Genomic DNA, 13,597 nt, shown 5'->3' on the forward strand with positions numbered 1-13,597 from the left:
ATGTTTACTCACAGAGCTTAGCTAATAGTTCATACAGCATTTATAAAATAAAAGCATACAATAGCAAAATGTTTATTATATGTCTTAGCTGCTTACCATACAGTTGTATTATAAACCCTCTAGCACACTGCATAGGGTAACTAAGAACTAAAGGTACATATTGAACAAACCTGTACAATACATAAAAACATAATCGATTATATACCTTTTTTAAGTGGTCTGCGAATTTTTAAAATTTTTTAGGAAAAAGAATTTTCCCTTAACCTAACAGTTTGTCCAGTTCTGTCAATATCTTTTTCTAAAATATGATCAGAACATATCAAACTGCTACTGCTTGGACTCCATTCTTGACGGTGTATTTTGATGGTCTATTCTTTTCTTTTATCATTATTTGAAAAAAAAAATAATGATAATTTTCCATACATTCTATCTATGTTAAATATAAAAAAACATAAAGTTAAACCGCCAAAATTAAAAATAGCTTGTTCACCTAACAATATTTTAACTAAATAATTTTTCTCCGTGGGTCCCCCCAATATGGCGCGGGCGAAAATATTTTGTCTTCAAAAATTACACTTTTTTCTTACGAAATGCGCTATCCAGTTATTATATAGATCAGTGCTAGATCCAGATCAGATTAGGCGGGTTGACCACTTAGTTCCATACTACTTTAGGCATAATTTAACTTTGATTAGTTAGAGTGATTTAAATCTACACCTAATACCTAGATCAGATTAGACAAAACTTATTTCGCCTAATGCATGAAATAGCCATTATGCATAATCATAATAATTATGACAAGCGCGAGAGTGTCACAAATTATTTGTAACACTCCCGCGCTTGTCATAGTTAAGTTAAGTAGCGTAGTTTAGCATTTCCGTTACCGTGAATAATAAAAAATGCCCGATGGAATTTTGAAATGTAAAGTAAATTACATCTAAATTTTATTATAATTTCTCCTTAGGCGGCCGCCTAATATGCCGTACTTAAGATCCGCCCTGTATTTGAGTATTCTGAGAATAAAAAGTTTCAGACTTTTGCATCGAATACTTAATTAGATGTAAAAGTATTTGTTCTTAAGAAAGCTCTACTCAGAAAAACGATAAAAAATAAAAAAAATGGTTGCAGCTAGAAATAATAGCTGTATAATAATAAGTAAACCATGGGGTAGAGTGAAGTTTGACATAAAAGCGATGAGATGAAAAAATAAGCTTACATGGCTGCCTGAGTCTAGCAGATTATGTGGGTGGTGCAACTCTCTTATAAGAGAAAGAAGTGAAATCATCTTAAAAAATCAGAAAAAGAATCCCGGATAATCTTTCAGATAATAGTAATAATAAGTAATGATGCGACTATAGAGTGAACAAGATATCGAAGAAGCAGGTGATAAAACTAGTAGTGACAGCATTATAGTAGCAGTGGCGAAGTTGTTAAAGTTCTGGTTCCAGAACCGGAGGTCCAAAGTTTGATGTTGGTTCTGACTATTTAAGTAACATTTATGAGAAAGGCGGTGTGAACCTCTTTTCAAATGCTCTTCCGCAAATGCTTTCTGTTATTTTTAAAATCTAGGAGGTTTTCTACAAGACAGCAGCCGGATGTAGCTTACATCTGTCTTTAATACGTATTTTCATTGAGCCATCATCTCTATATTTATGGTGTCTCAAGACAATAGTCTAGACTATTTATGGTGTCTCAAGACAATAGTCTAGACTAAACGTTTAGAGACAAATTTCTTTACTTAACCAAGAACTGTAAGATAGGAATGTCAGGGTTGGCTTCTGTTCGGTTTGTCTGAAAAAGCGTGTTCTATTAGACAAGAGGAAAAGTGGCAGGTTGTACTGGACTACATGTAACTAGTATCAACATAATTATGATCTTGATTCTGACATAAAATATTCTGACATGAAATATAATTTGGAACTATAAAACGACAAAAAGGAAACCGTACAAGACACCAGGAACTAGATGAAGAAGAGCATATAACTAGGAAACTCACACCTCCTTATTGCTTCGAACTTTGAATCTCTTGTTTCTAAAACAAGCGGTCTAACCATTGCGTCGCGGCTGCTTCAATATCATACATTATTCTTTAAAATTTTAACAAGTCAAAATGTTAAAACAGTGTTTTTAAGTCGAAAAATAAATAGCAAGTTATTTTCATAAACTATTGGATCTTGACTTACGCAGACTTTCTTTAATAATAACAATATTTTTAACAATCATATATCCAACTATATTAAAAAATCCAAATATATTATTAAATTCATGATAATAAAACATAAAAAATGCAATCCATCTCCTATATAAAATCTTGTTAAAATTTAAAAAATATTATCAGGATAAAGTGTAAAATGCAGAACGTACATATATAAAATACAATTTATATAAAGTAAACATATATAAAACACAAAAACCACATAAAACATTAAATTTATAATTTATATACAAATGAAAAACGTTAAATATCTATTAAATATTTAGATTATTTACACAATTGTGAATATAGAACATCTTAACCATTCCAAAGATTTAAATTTAAAAAATTTGATGTAGTTTTAAAAAAAAATTACACCCAAAATAATTATATATTAAAAATTATTTAAACAAATGCTGAAGTTTAAAAATCATCTGTAATATATATATAAGAAAAGCATGACAAATATATGTACAAAATGTGAAATACTTATCAGATCTTATAAGCATTCGTCAGATCTTATAAGCATTTCTCATCATTAAATCAAAGTACGCATCGTTATCAATTGAAGCACTCACTCCAGAATAATAATTGATAAATTCTTCTAAAGTTATCTAAACAGTTTATTTATTTTTATTAAATTTTATTATAATGAATAAACTTTTTAAACATAAAAATTAAAATTAGTCTTTCAAAGATTTTCCAAGAAACTTGAGTTGAGAACTTTAATTGAAAAAGTCTAATACTCAAACTTAAAAAGTAAAAAGTAGAGATTTCTTAACGAATGTCAATAACATTATTTTAAAAAAATAATTTTTTTCAAGACTTAATGAAAGTCAAAAAACAGCTGACTCCAAGAACATTAAATGCCTATGCAGGCAATTCCAGAAATAAAAAAAAATCTAAAAAATGAATATTTACTGTTTCTATAAACACTATTTTATAACTGTGATATTTAACATAAAAAATTCAAAACTATTTAAGTAAAATATATATTATGCATCAAATTAGTGTGATTAATGTTAATAAACCTCAAAACTGTTTTATTTTCGAAAAGAACATTTTTTTATTGTTTATGAAATTAATTTTTTTTTAAAAAAACAAAAAAATCTTTAATGACTGCATAGACATAAACAATAAAATGTAAAAACAAAAAAAGTATTAAAAAAAAAAAAATACCGTTCCATCACAACTATCAGGTGTATCAAATGCATCAAGAAATTGGCGATAACACTGCTCCTCAGTCCATTCACCACTTAAGTACTTTGGATGTTTAGTCACATTATAAGTGCTATCAAAAAAAAAAAGTTATAAAAAATAACAAAACTTTTTTAAAAAGGTTCACTGCTCGTGATTTCACACTTGTGTGAAAACATGCGAAGTAATTTTTTAAGAAAGTTTTTTTTTGTAATGGTTTTTATTATGAAAACTTTTTATTTCAATATAACATTAAAAAAAATTTTAACATTAGGAAAAGCTCAAGCAATTTTACAACTAGGTGCTCTTTGTAGCATTAAACTTATTTGAAGATAAGGAATGAGTATTTTTATTGTGATACTAGAAAGATTACCATCCAGAGTATCCGCGCACTCTTCTTACTCCATCCATGCGCTCTTCCTACTCTTACCCACGAGTTATATATCCTCCAGATAAGTTCTCTTTGCCACGATTAAAGATTGTCTAGATAACATGTTACCAGTTGCAGGGTGACCAGACCTAACTGAAATTCTAAGTATACAAATCAATCATTAAAAAAAAATTTACCCTTTCAAATCTTCAACTGTAACAAATCCATCTCCTGATTTGTCAAGTTTATTAAAAGCTTTTGAGATAATAGCTTTACGTGCATTACTCATTGGAGGCTGAAATGAAAAAATTATCAAAAAATTTATAATACAAAGAAATCAAACAAAAATTATATAAGCCAAATAATTATTAAAACCAAACATCAAATCACAAATTACTAAAGTTTTATTGATAACTAAAAAAAAAAAAAATTGACAATAGTAATATTATACATTAATAGTGTATATATTTAATAACTTACTCTTAAAGCTAATAGGAACTCATCAAAATCCAATTGCTGACTTTTATCTTTGTCAAATGCATCAAAGATTTCCTTTACCTCCTATAAATGCATTTAAGTGTATATTTATGTCAATGTGTACATAATGTATAGTTAGATAATTTAAAATTGCACAACTTAGGGTTTTAATACTGATAAATCTGTTTACCCGTAAACCAGATAGAAATGCATAATTTTTTTAATTAAATTGATCATTACTGATTATTATGGTAAAAAACTACTAAAAAAAACCAAGTTCATTTACCCATTACAAAACCAAGTTCATTTACCCATTACAAAACTACACTCAGTTAATTATCCAACAAAAACTACACTCAGCCATTCAATAAGAAACTAAACTTATCCATCCAGTATGAAACTACACTCATTATAAAAAACTGCAACAACTTAGCAAATGATTTTTTAAATGTCTTTTTTATAACCAAAAACAAAAAAAAACAAAGTGTAAAATTTAAATAAGGGAAAAAAATTAGCAAAGAAAAAAAAAAATTAATCATCGAGCACGACTATTTTCCAAATCACAATTACTGTCACCACGAAAGAAGTTGTTTGTCTCTATGACGCATGGGCTAGTTTTCTAGTCATAAGTCAGTTATAAATCCATGCATAGGTGTTTAATCCATCATGGTTTTCTGGGGTATGACTGGGCTGGCTTGGTGTAGTTAAGAGATAAATCTTTTACGCTGGTTACTAACAACACAAGACTCTACTGAACGACATAAACAGCACGGACTTACACATTACACCGATACACCCTTATGCACATATAACCTTTTTACATCTTTTGCATGCTTTTTGTTCTTTTATATGATAAACTATCTTTGTTTGAACTCATTCTTATTTAGGTTATAATTTCTTTTAATATATAGTATGTGGTTGGAATGTTAAATGCCGATTTGTATGTTATGTATATGTGGTTATCATGTGTGATTGTTTTTTTATTTTAGAATTCATATAAATATATATAAGAGCGTATCTTTTTGACTAGCGGCTTTCGACATGTTTTGTTGATGGGACGTGTTTTTTGTTTTTTGTTATGGTCTCAAAATTACGTTTAATTCGGACCGTAGAGAAGACTTTACTTCTTAAACAATATTTTTCCCGCCTCTTCCATCGTTTTTATATGACGACTAATATCATTGCTTTATCACCCAAAATAATTTTTCAACCACTCATTTGGCTTAAATTTATCTGGTCTTATTTTAGTATTTAGTTGATCTTATTACAATATTCTTCGGTGTATAATTTATCCGCTGATTTTCATGTTGTTGCTGTTATCAAGGAGCTTTTCTGCTATATTATCGTACGTTCATTACTCGGCTTCATTTTAATTTTCACAGACACAATTTTCGTCTTTTATTATCATTCAGAGAATTTCTTATAACCTTCACTACATGTTTAAATCATTACATTTTTGCAGGCGATATACATATGTTTTTTTCTACTTTCTAATATACTTGATTTTTAGTTATGATTTTAAGTTGCGCGGGTTGTTTCATTTTCTTACACTTTAGATTGGTTAACAAAATTCGAATGAAGTATCTATGACAACGTTAGAGTTTTTTGAATACTCTATTATGTTTTATTTTATTTTAAAAGGGTTTTTAATAGGGTATATTGCCATTTGATTGTTTTTGGTTTATTTGTGCTGGAAGTACCTATGTGGTTTGAATGGTCTTAGGGAAAATTTATTAGCATTTTCTGTTTACACATTTTAGTTGTTTTTAGTTTTGTTTCTGGCGTTTTTATTTGAATTTTAATTTATTGTGCGTAGATTTTTTTTTTTTTTTTTTTTCTACCGTTGGTATGGTAAGTGATTTATTTAATTATTTTTACTTATATTGTGCAGCAGATTAACACTTTTCATATCATTAAAAAAATATTAGTGCTTTACAAATTTGGGTATGGTTGGGTTTTGGCTATTTGTAGTGAATCCTTTTTTACTGCAGTATGGAATAGGCGTAAGTCGCGGGGTAAAGCATAAGTGGCGATGATGTTTGTCTGACGGGATAAACTAGTTATAAGTGCTGATCCTCATCGGAACGCCAGTAATAATAGACGCGACTCTGAGGAGATGTTTATTACTTAATCACTACACAAATTATGTTTACACATTGGCATTAATGTTTTTTTTTCCATTCTGAGGCCTTTCATTGTTATGCATACTTTTTATTTTTTAATGTATTTTTTGTTTGGTGATATATTTTTTTTTGTTTATCTTATTTCATATTAGTATTTATATAACAATTTATTTTTTATTATTATTATTATTGTTAGTACTGTTTAGATGCATTGTCTGTCTTATTTTAAATATTCCTCTATTAATCTTTATTTTTGTCTTGACAACTGTCAAAATTTGCTTTGTTTGAAAAATAATTCTCCTTTATTCTAATGTATTTCATTTCTTCCCTCAGGCGTTCACTGCTCGTGTGTGACCATTCGGCGAATTTTATATATGTCAGAATTATATATATGCCAAAGTTTATAAATAAATGCATTTAAGTGTATATTTATGTCAATGTGCACATAATGTATAGTTAGATAATTTAAAATTGCACAACTTAGGGTTTTAATACTGATAAATCTGTTTACCCGTAAACCAGATAGAAATGCATAATTTTATTAATTAAATTGATCATTACTGATTATTATGGTAAAAAACTACTAAAAAAAACCAAGTTCATTTACCCATTACAAAACCAAGTTCATTTACCCATTACAAAACTACACTCAGTTAATTATCCAACAAAAACTACACTCAGCCATTCAATAAGAAACTAAACTTATCCATCCAGTATGAAACTACACTCATTATAAAAAACTGCAACAACTTAGCAAATGATTTTTTAAATGTCTTTTTTATAACCAAAAACAAAAAAAAACAAAGTGTAAAATTTAAATAAGGGAAAAAAATAAGCAAAGAAAAAAAAAAATTAATAAAAAAAAAAGACCAAAGATGTTAAAATGAAAAAGGAAAGTAAAAAAAAGTGACAGAAAAAAAAACTTAAAAGAAAAATACAATTTGAAAGTTCAAAAATAAAATTTTAGGCCTTAAAAGAAATTTACCTCATTAAGCTGTTAATTGACATTGCTGGAATTGTTTTTTTAAATAGCTTTTTTGTTGTAACTAATATTTTCTGTTTATCAAAAATTGAAATTTAGTACCTGCTATCAGCTTTTCTGTTTTTGGATTTATGATTTTAAGTTATGGATAAAAATTCACCATGGTTTTATTTTATATGAAGTTGAAGTGCAGATCAATGCAATTACATTGAATTACATTGAATTACAATACAATTACATTGAATTACATTGAATTACTTCAATTACATTGAAGTGCAGATCAATGCAAGAAATGTTTAGAAACAATTCAAACTTTTGGCAGCAGTATGAATGCAGTACAAGTGGTATAGTATATATTCAAACAGAAAACAAAATTAATCTTTTTATAAAAGATAATTTTTTTTTTTTTTTTTTTTTTGTTATTCACCTCCTCAAGGCCGAGAAGGCCACTACAGACGAGGAGGTTACTTAATAGTGGTTATAACCCTCTCTCCACTCTATAACTCCGAAACACGAACCTTGACGAACAAGGCCGCTGCGCGGAGAAACAAGTTGAGCGCGGTACTACCAGGGACGTGGTGGGGATCGAACTCGGAACCTCTCGCTTATGAAGCAAGCGCTTTACCACTACACCACTACCGCAATTAAGATGAATGAAAGAAAATTAGAATTGAACACAAACACATCAACAAGTTTAAACAATTCATCGACAGTTTAGTTGATGACTTGTTTAAATTGTTTTAAAGTCAGTTGATATTTAGTGCAGGTGTATAACAGCCAAAGATGATTTTTTGTTTAGTTTTGCACATCTTTTGATTCAAGTATACTTTTAGGCATTAAGAGTTGTAATAATATTTCAAAGTCACCAAACATGATTTAAAAAATGGTATAAAAAAAATATGCCAAAGAATTTAAGCCAAACTAAAAACGCAAACTAATTACAGTAAAGATTTTAGCATCACATTAAATGAGAGAACATTTTTTAAAATGTTGTTATTACATTACATGTTACATACATCTGACAAATTTCAAAATATGGTTTAGTTCAGAATTCATGGATTAATTGCGACTGATAAATGTATAATTCTTTTGGAGAAAAAAACTATAACATTAGGTATTTTGGAATACATAATTCAATTTTAATTTAGACAGGTGGGACATTGTTAATAGAAAGTGGGAAAGTTTTGTGCAGTAATCCTTTATGATAAAAATAACTATTCATGAGAAAATGTAGGTGAGTTAAATAACAAATCCAGAAAATTTGGTCCAGAAGGTGAGTTGAAAAAATAAACAAATAAGTACTTGTTTATTTTTTGTTTTATTATTTTATATTTATTGTTTATTAAAAAGAAGTAAGAAAATACATTTTGGTTGAAAAATGATGTTACCAGCATTAGAGCTATAATCTAAATGAATTAAAAATAAGAAATAAAATAAAATTGGTTGAAATCGAGTTTAGAGCTATAATTTAAAATGAGCATTGATTTAACATACAAATATAGGTCCACTGATGGAAATGATTCAAAAAGCTCTACAAATATTTTGTCTATTACTAATAAAAAATGATTACGCAAATAAAAAAAATAAAATAAGAAAAACTGTACAGGATTATCTCATGACTGTTTGCCAAATAAGTGTCAAATCAGAACCTGCCTTCTATACTGTCAGATTTATCACCACATAAATAAGATCACAATTAAATGACAGGAACATAGATGAACTATGCTTCTTGCAAGCAGGGATGTGGAGTCCCAAAAAGGACTTAGGATTTTAAAGTTACAAAAGAACTATTTCTTTCTAGTTTTTTGCACCCAAAAGCGTAAAAATGTAAAAAAAGCTTTTGGAATACTCTTGAGGATAAACTTTTACATTAAAGAAACAATCAATTTTTGTACCTGGAGTTCTTATGAATAATGGCGGCAAGGACTCAGTAAGCAAGGATTTAGTCATTAAATCTCATGATTTTTTTTCTTATTGCAAATCATGTCAACCAACATTTTTAGAGCTCCTGAACACCATAGACCAGTAAAAACTACAACTTTTAAAACTAGACTTCTAAAATTTTTAAACTTTTTATTGAAATATTGTGCATTTCAGAATAAATTTAGAAAAAGTGTGAAACCAATGATAACTTAATTTATGATAATCTTTTTTAAATTATCAAGTGAATGCAATACCTATACATCCCCCTTTTGTTTCGTAAGATTACCATCAATTGTTTTTCATTTTGTGTGGTTTTTACAATTTCTATAATAACATTTATTTATTTAATGGCATGTTTAATTTTTTTAGTAAAATTGCAACTGATATCTCTATATAATCTAGGACAAACTAAATCTTTAAATAACCTAACAAAAATATAAATATGCAATTACTATTGAAAATCCAATACCTAAAGTATCATTAATAAGCTTGAAATCCTAATGAACTAAATGCACAATAAATAAAAGCTGAAATAAGTCATGTAATAAAAAATACCTGAGGTTCCAGATGCAATCCATAATCTCGCAATCCTTTACTAAATTCCTTAAAGTCAAGTGTTCTGCTACCATCATCATCAAATATCTTAAAAGTCCTTTTGGAAAAACAAAAACAGAAAAAAAGTCAAACTAAGATTGCAACATTTTGCATTCATCTTAAAAGTTAGAACAATCAAAGTCATTTAACAATATGTTTAAAAATTTTGTCTTGTGTACTCATACACTATGCATCAAAACAAATATTCAATGATATCATTATTTAACAAAATGCATGGAGAGATTATTTTACAATATGTAAAAAATATAAGTTTACAAAATATGCAATTAAAAAAAAAAAATTACAAATTTTTTTTTGCTTAAAATCTGAAAACACTTATTTAAAATATTTTTAAATATTAATTTAAATTTAAATATTAAATTTGAATTCTAAATATTTTTAAATACTAAAAAATTAATGAAAAGAGTTGAAGAATCAGAAAATTGTAAATCTGCACCTACTTATACATGGGCAGACAAAGTAATCTCCTGAACAAATGCTATTAATAAATACAGTGGTAAGCGAAACAAAGGAAAGAGAAAAAAGAGAGAATAACTTTGTAGTTTTTGGAATAAAAGCTTCAGACAATGAAGACTAAAGCTGAGCAAAGTTAGACAACAAAAAAACTATTGAAAAAGCTATTAATAGATTGCAAGTTAAAGTAAGCATATAAAATATTAAAAGGTTAAGATCAAACAACAACAAACAAGGCCTGTTCATAGTTGTATTTAAAAAGTTTATAATAGTTCATAGTTGTATGAAAGAAACTAAATAACCAAATAAAAAAGCTAAACTAGATAAACATTTATTAACGGCTGTTAAAGTATACTTTATGCTCCGCAACAATAGTCGTTACAGCAAATTGTAATATTATTACTATTATTCTTAATAATTAAACTGCAATTATGAATTACAATACCTTTAATTAGTACTCTTAAACAATTATGAATTACAATACCTTACAACTCATAATTATACTATATTGCAACACTATTATATTGCAATACTATTTCGTTCTTTTCGATAATTAAATTGACAAATAATTGAAATTTTCTACTGGTATTAAGTTATTACCAGATTTACCACAGATTTCTTGTTTTGACAAGCTAACGAGTGAATGGAAAGCACAAATATTGTCAATATATATCTAACTTTAAAAATCACTTTCATATTGCATTTAGTTTTATTTATTTCAATATTTTTTCTAAACAAGATTAAACAAATAAATAAAATGACTGAAGAGAAAATAGAATAGAAAAAAAACAAACTAATACAAACAAAATAATGGAAATTAATAATAAAACAGATCAACATAAAAAAAATATTCATATAAGCGAAAAGAACAACTTTTTTAATCATTTAATTTTTAAAACTATTGTTGCACAATTATTTATACTGTCATGCATTTTTGTGTTTTGTTTAAAGTGTGTAACTTTTGTACATTGTTTATTTTATTATGCAATTTTGTGCTCTGTCATGCTTTGTTTGTGTATTGTTAATTGGATATTGGAGTATTGCTCATATTGTCATGTGTTCTTGTGCATTGTTTGTATTGTCCTGTTTTTTATTTTAAATGTTTTTTTATTTTAAATCTTTTATTTAATTTTATTTATTACTTTTTCAATTATTATTACTTTAATCATGGATATTATTATTCTTAATTTTATTAATATTATTCCTATTTTCTTGTTTTCATATTAAAAAATTGTTTTACGCCATTGTTTATTGTTACACTTTGTTAGTTTTTAACTGTTCGTCACTGTCTTACTTTATACATATATATATATATATATATATATATATATATATATATATATATATATATATATATATATATATATATATATATATATATATATATATATATATATATATATATATATATATATATGTATGTATGTATATAACTATTGCGTTTGTAAGAAAAGTGACTTATAATTTTTTTATTATTGTTATTATTATTGTTTTTTTGATTATTATTATTTTGATTCTTATGTTTATTTTTCTAAATATTATTTTAATCAATGTCATTCGGTGCTTACTTAATGTTAGTAATTTTACTATTAGTTAAACAACCTTGAAATTTCACACTAACTACTTCCAGAAATATATTGATTGATTTTTGGAAGAAATTTAAAGTATTCTAACATATTGAAAAACTACAAGTCACAACACAAAAGTTGATTATGAAAAATGATGGAATTTTGAATTTAAATAATATAAAAAAGCGTAATTTGCATTTTTAAAAAGTTGCAAAAATTTTTGTCGCATATTAGGTCGTTTACTTAGGATTTTACTAAAATATGAGTGCTTTTTGTATTTTAAAAGTTATTATAACAAAAATTTAAAATCATATACCTTCCTAATCCTTTTATACCAGCTGCACCTCTAGACAAACAAGCTAGTCTAAGTTTTTCAATCGGATCAGTTGTCTTGTTCAAAGCAGAAGTTGCAGATCTTTTTAATGCCTCATTTGTCCTATTAGTGACCGGCATGTTTGTTTATAAAGTGATCGTCAAATCGTCAAGGTTGTAAAAAATTTTACTTAAAAATATAGATTTTTTTTTTCACTTTCGATTCTGTAAATCTAAATAATTTCTTGAAATGATGTGCCGATCTTTAAAAATAAAATTGTGATAATAAATAATTTATTTCTCTAATTAATTCATTAAATATATATTATTGATAAAAGCGTGTACAAACTTTAAAGGTTTAAAGTAGTATTATTTGGAAAAAAAACTGAATGTAAAAAAGAAGTTAAGGCCTACAATTGGGTAATGTAAACAGATTTAGTAGGTAGATCTAAAAGATACTTATTGCATTATTTTCATTTGTTTTATACAAGAGTATAACACTAATAAATACGCAAAATTGGGAATAATTTCTTCTATAAATACCTGTTTTATATTATTATTATTATTAAAATGATTTTTTCCTGACAGTTTAGTCGGTCAATCTTCTAAATGGGTTCAAAAACTGTTTAAATAACAAAAATTTGAACGACGGATTTTTTTATACTAAATTTCCGTTTTACTACGTAGAAGTGTTAAAAAAATGTATTTTGTGCATTTGCAAATAAGAACATATAAATAATATATACACCAGAAATAGTCAATTTTTTTTATAATATACAGTCAAAATTTACATTATTAAAAAAAATCAGGTTGTATATTGTACTTTTAATGTGTTTTTTTTAAAATGTTTTTATCAAAAATTCGCATTGCGCAAACACCCAAACTTAAGTATGTTCATACATAAGGAGGCCTTGCAAAAAAAGAGCTCTAAAACGTTTGCCCGCTGCCCAAATGTGTGGGCACTGAGGTAGTAAAATTTGTATATTTACTATATCAGTGCCCTCCTTTTTGTGAGAAGGGTTGTAAACTTTGCCATTGTCACAACTTTTGTAATTCAAAATATTTTTGAATAAAATTTTAAATCTTTCTACGAATTGAAATTTAGATTTTTAAATTGAAAATTTTACGACATCATTGCCCACACGTTTAAGCAAGTAGGCAATCGCTTTAGGGCTTTTTGTTCCCAGACCTCAACCAACCCACTTTTTGCAAGGCCTGCTTATTTGGCATTGGTATGAACATACTTAAGTTTGGAGTTTGCACAGTGCGTGAAAGTATCATATCTGAAATATCAAAAAATTCTGCGGGCGTCTATGTAAGTTTGCCAAAATCAAATTTGCGTATTTTCTTAAGCGATACAACGACAAAAGATCTATTCTTGAA

At 27.0% G+C, this 13,597-nt stretch overlaps 2 protein-coding genes across 2 annotated transcripts in view; one reads left to right on the forward strand and one right to left on the reverse strand.

Annotated features, from left to right (window-relative positions):
• Positions 1–13,597, forward strand: part of LOC101235807 (connector enhancer of kinase suppressor of ras 2) — a 112,932-nt gene that overhangs the window by 49,765 nt on the left and 49,570 nt on the right. The window lies entirely within an intron of this gene.
• LOC100209234 (calcyphosin-like protein) lies at positions 2,152–12,459 on the reverse strand. The gene is made up of 6 exons (XM_065801750.1): positions 12,219–12,459; positions 9,822–9,918; positions 4,242–4,322; positions 3,959–4,056; positions 3,374–3,485; positions 2,152–2,808 (listed from the first exon to the last, which is right to left on the reverse strand). Exons 1-6 carry the CDS (start codon positions 12,353–12,355, stop codon positions 2,707–2,709), a joined length of 627 nt encoding a protein of 208 aa, XP_065657822.1. The 5' UTR covers positions 12,356–12,459; the 3' UTR covers positions 2,152–2,706.

Source organism: Hydra vulgaris, chromosome 07 (genome assembly GCF_038396675.1).
Source record: "Hydra vulgaris chromosome 07, alternate assembly HydraT2T_AEP".
In the NCBI taxonomy this organism is placed as follows: domain Eukaryota; kingdom Metazoa; phylum Cnidaria; class Hydrozoa; order Anthoathecata; family Hydridae; genus Hydra; species Hydra vulgaris.

Coding starts and splice junctions, on each gene's coding strand:
- LOC100209234 (XM_065801750.1), bottom strand. CDS start 12,355: ATGCCGGTCACTAATAGGACAAATGAGGCATTAAAAAGATCTGCAACT. Junction 9,919..12,218: donor GGTATAAAAGGATTAGGAAG/GTATATGATTTT, acceptor TTTTTCCAAAAG/GACTTTTAAGATATTTGATG. Junction 4,057..4,241: donor AGTTCCTATTAGCTTTAAGA/GTAAGTTATTAA, acceptor TTTTCATTTCAG/CCTCCAATGAGTAATGCACG.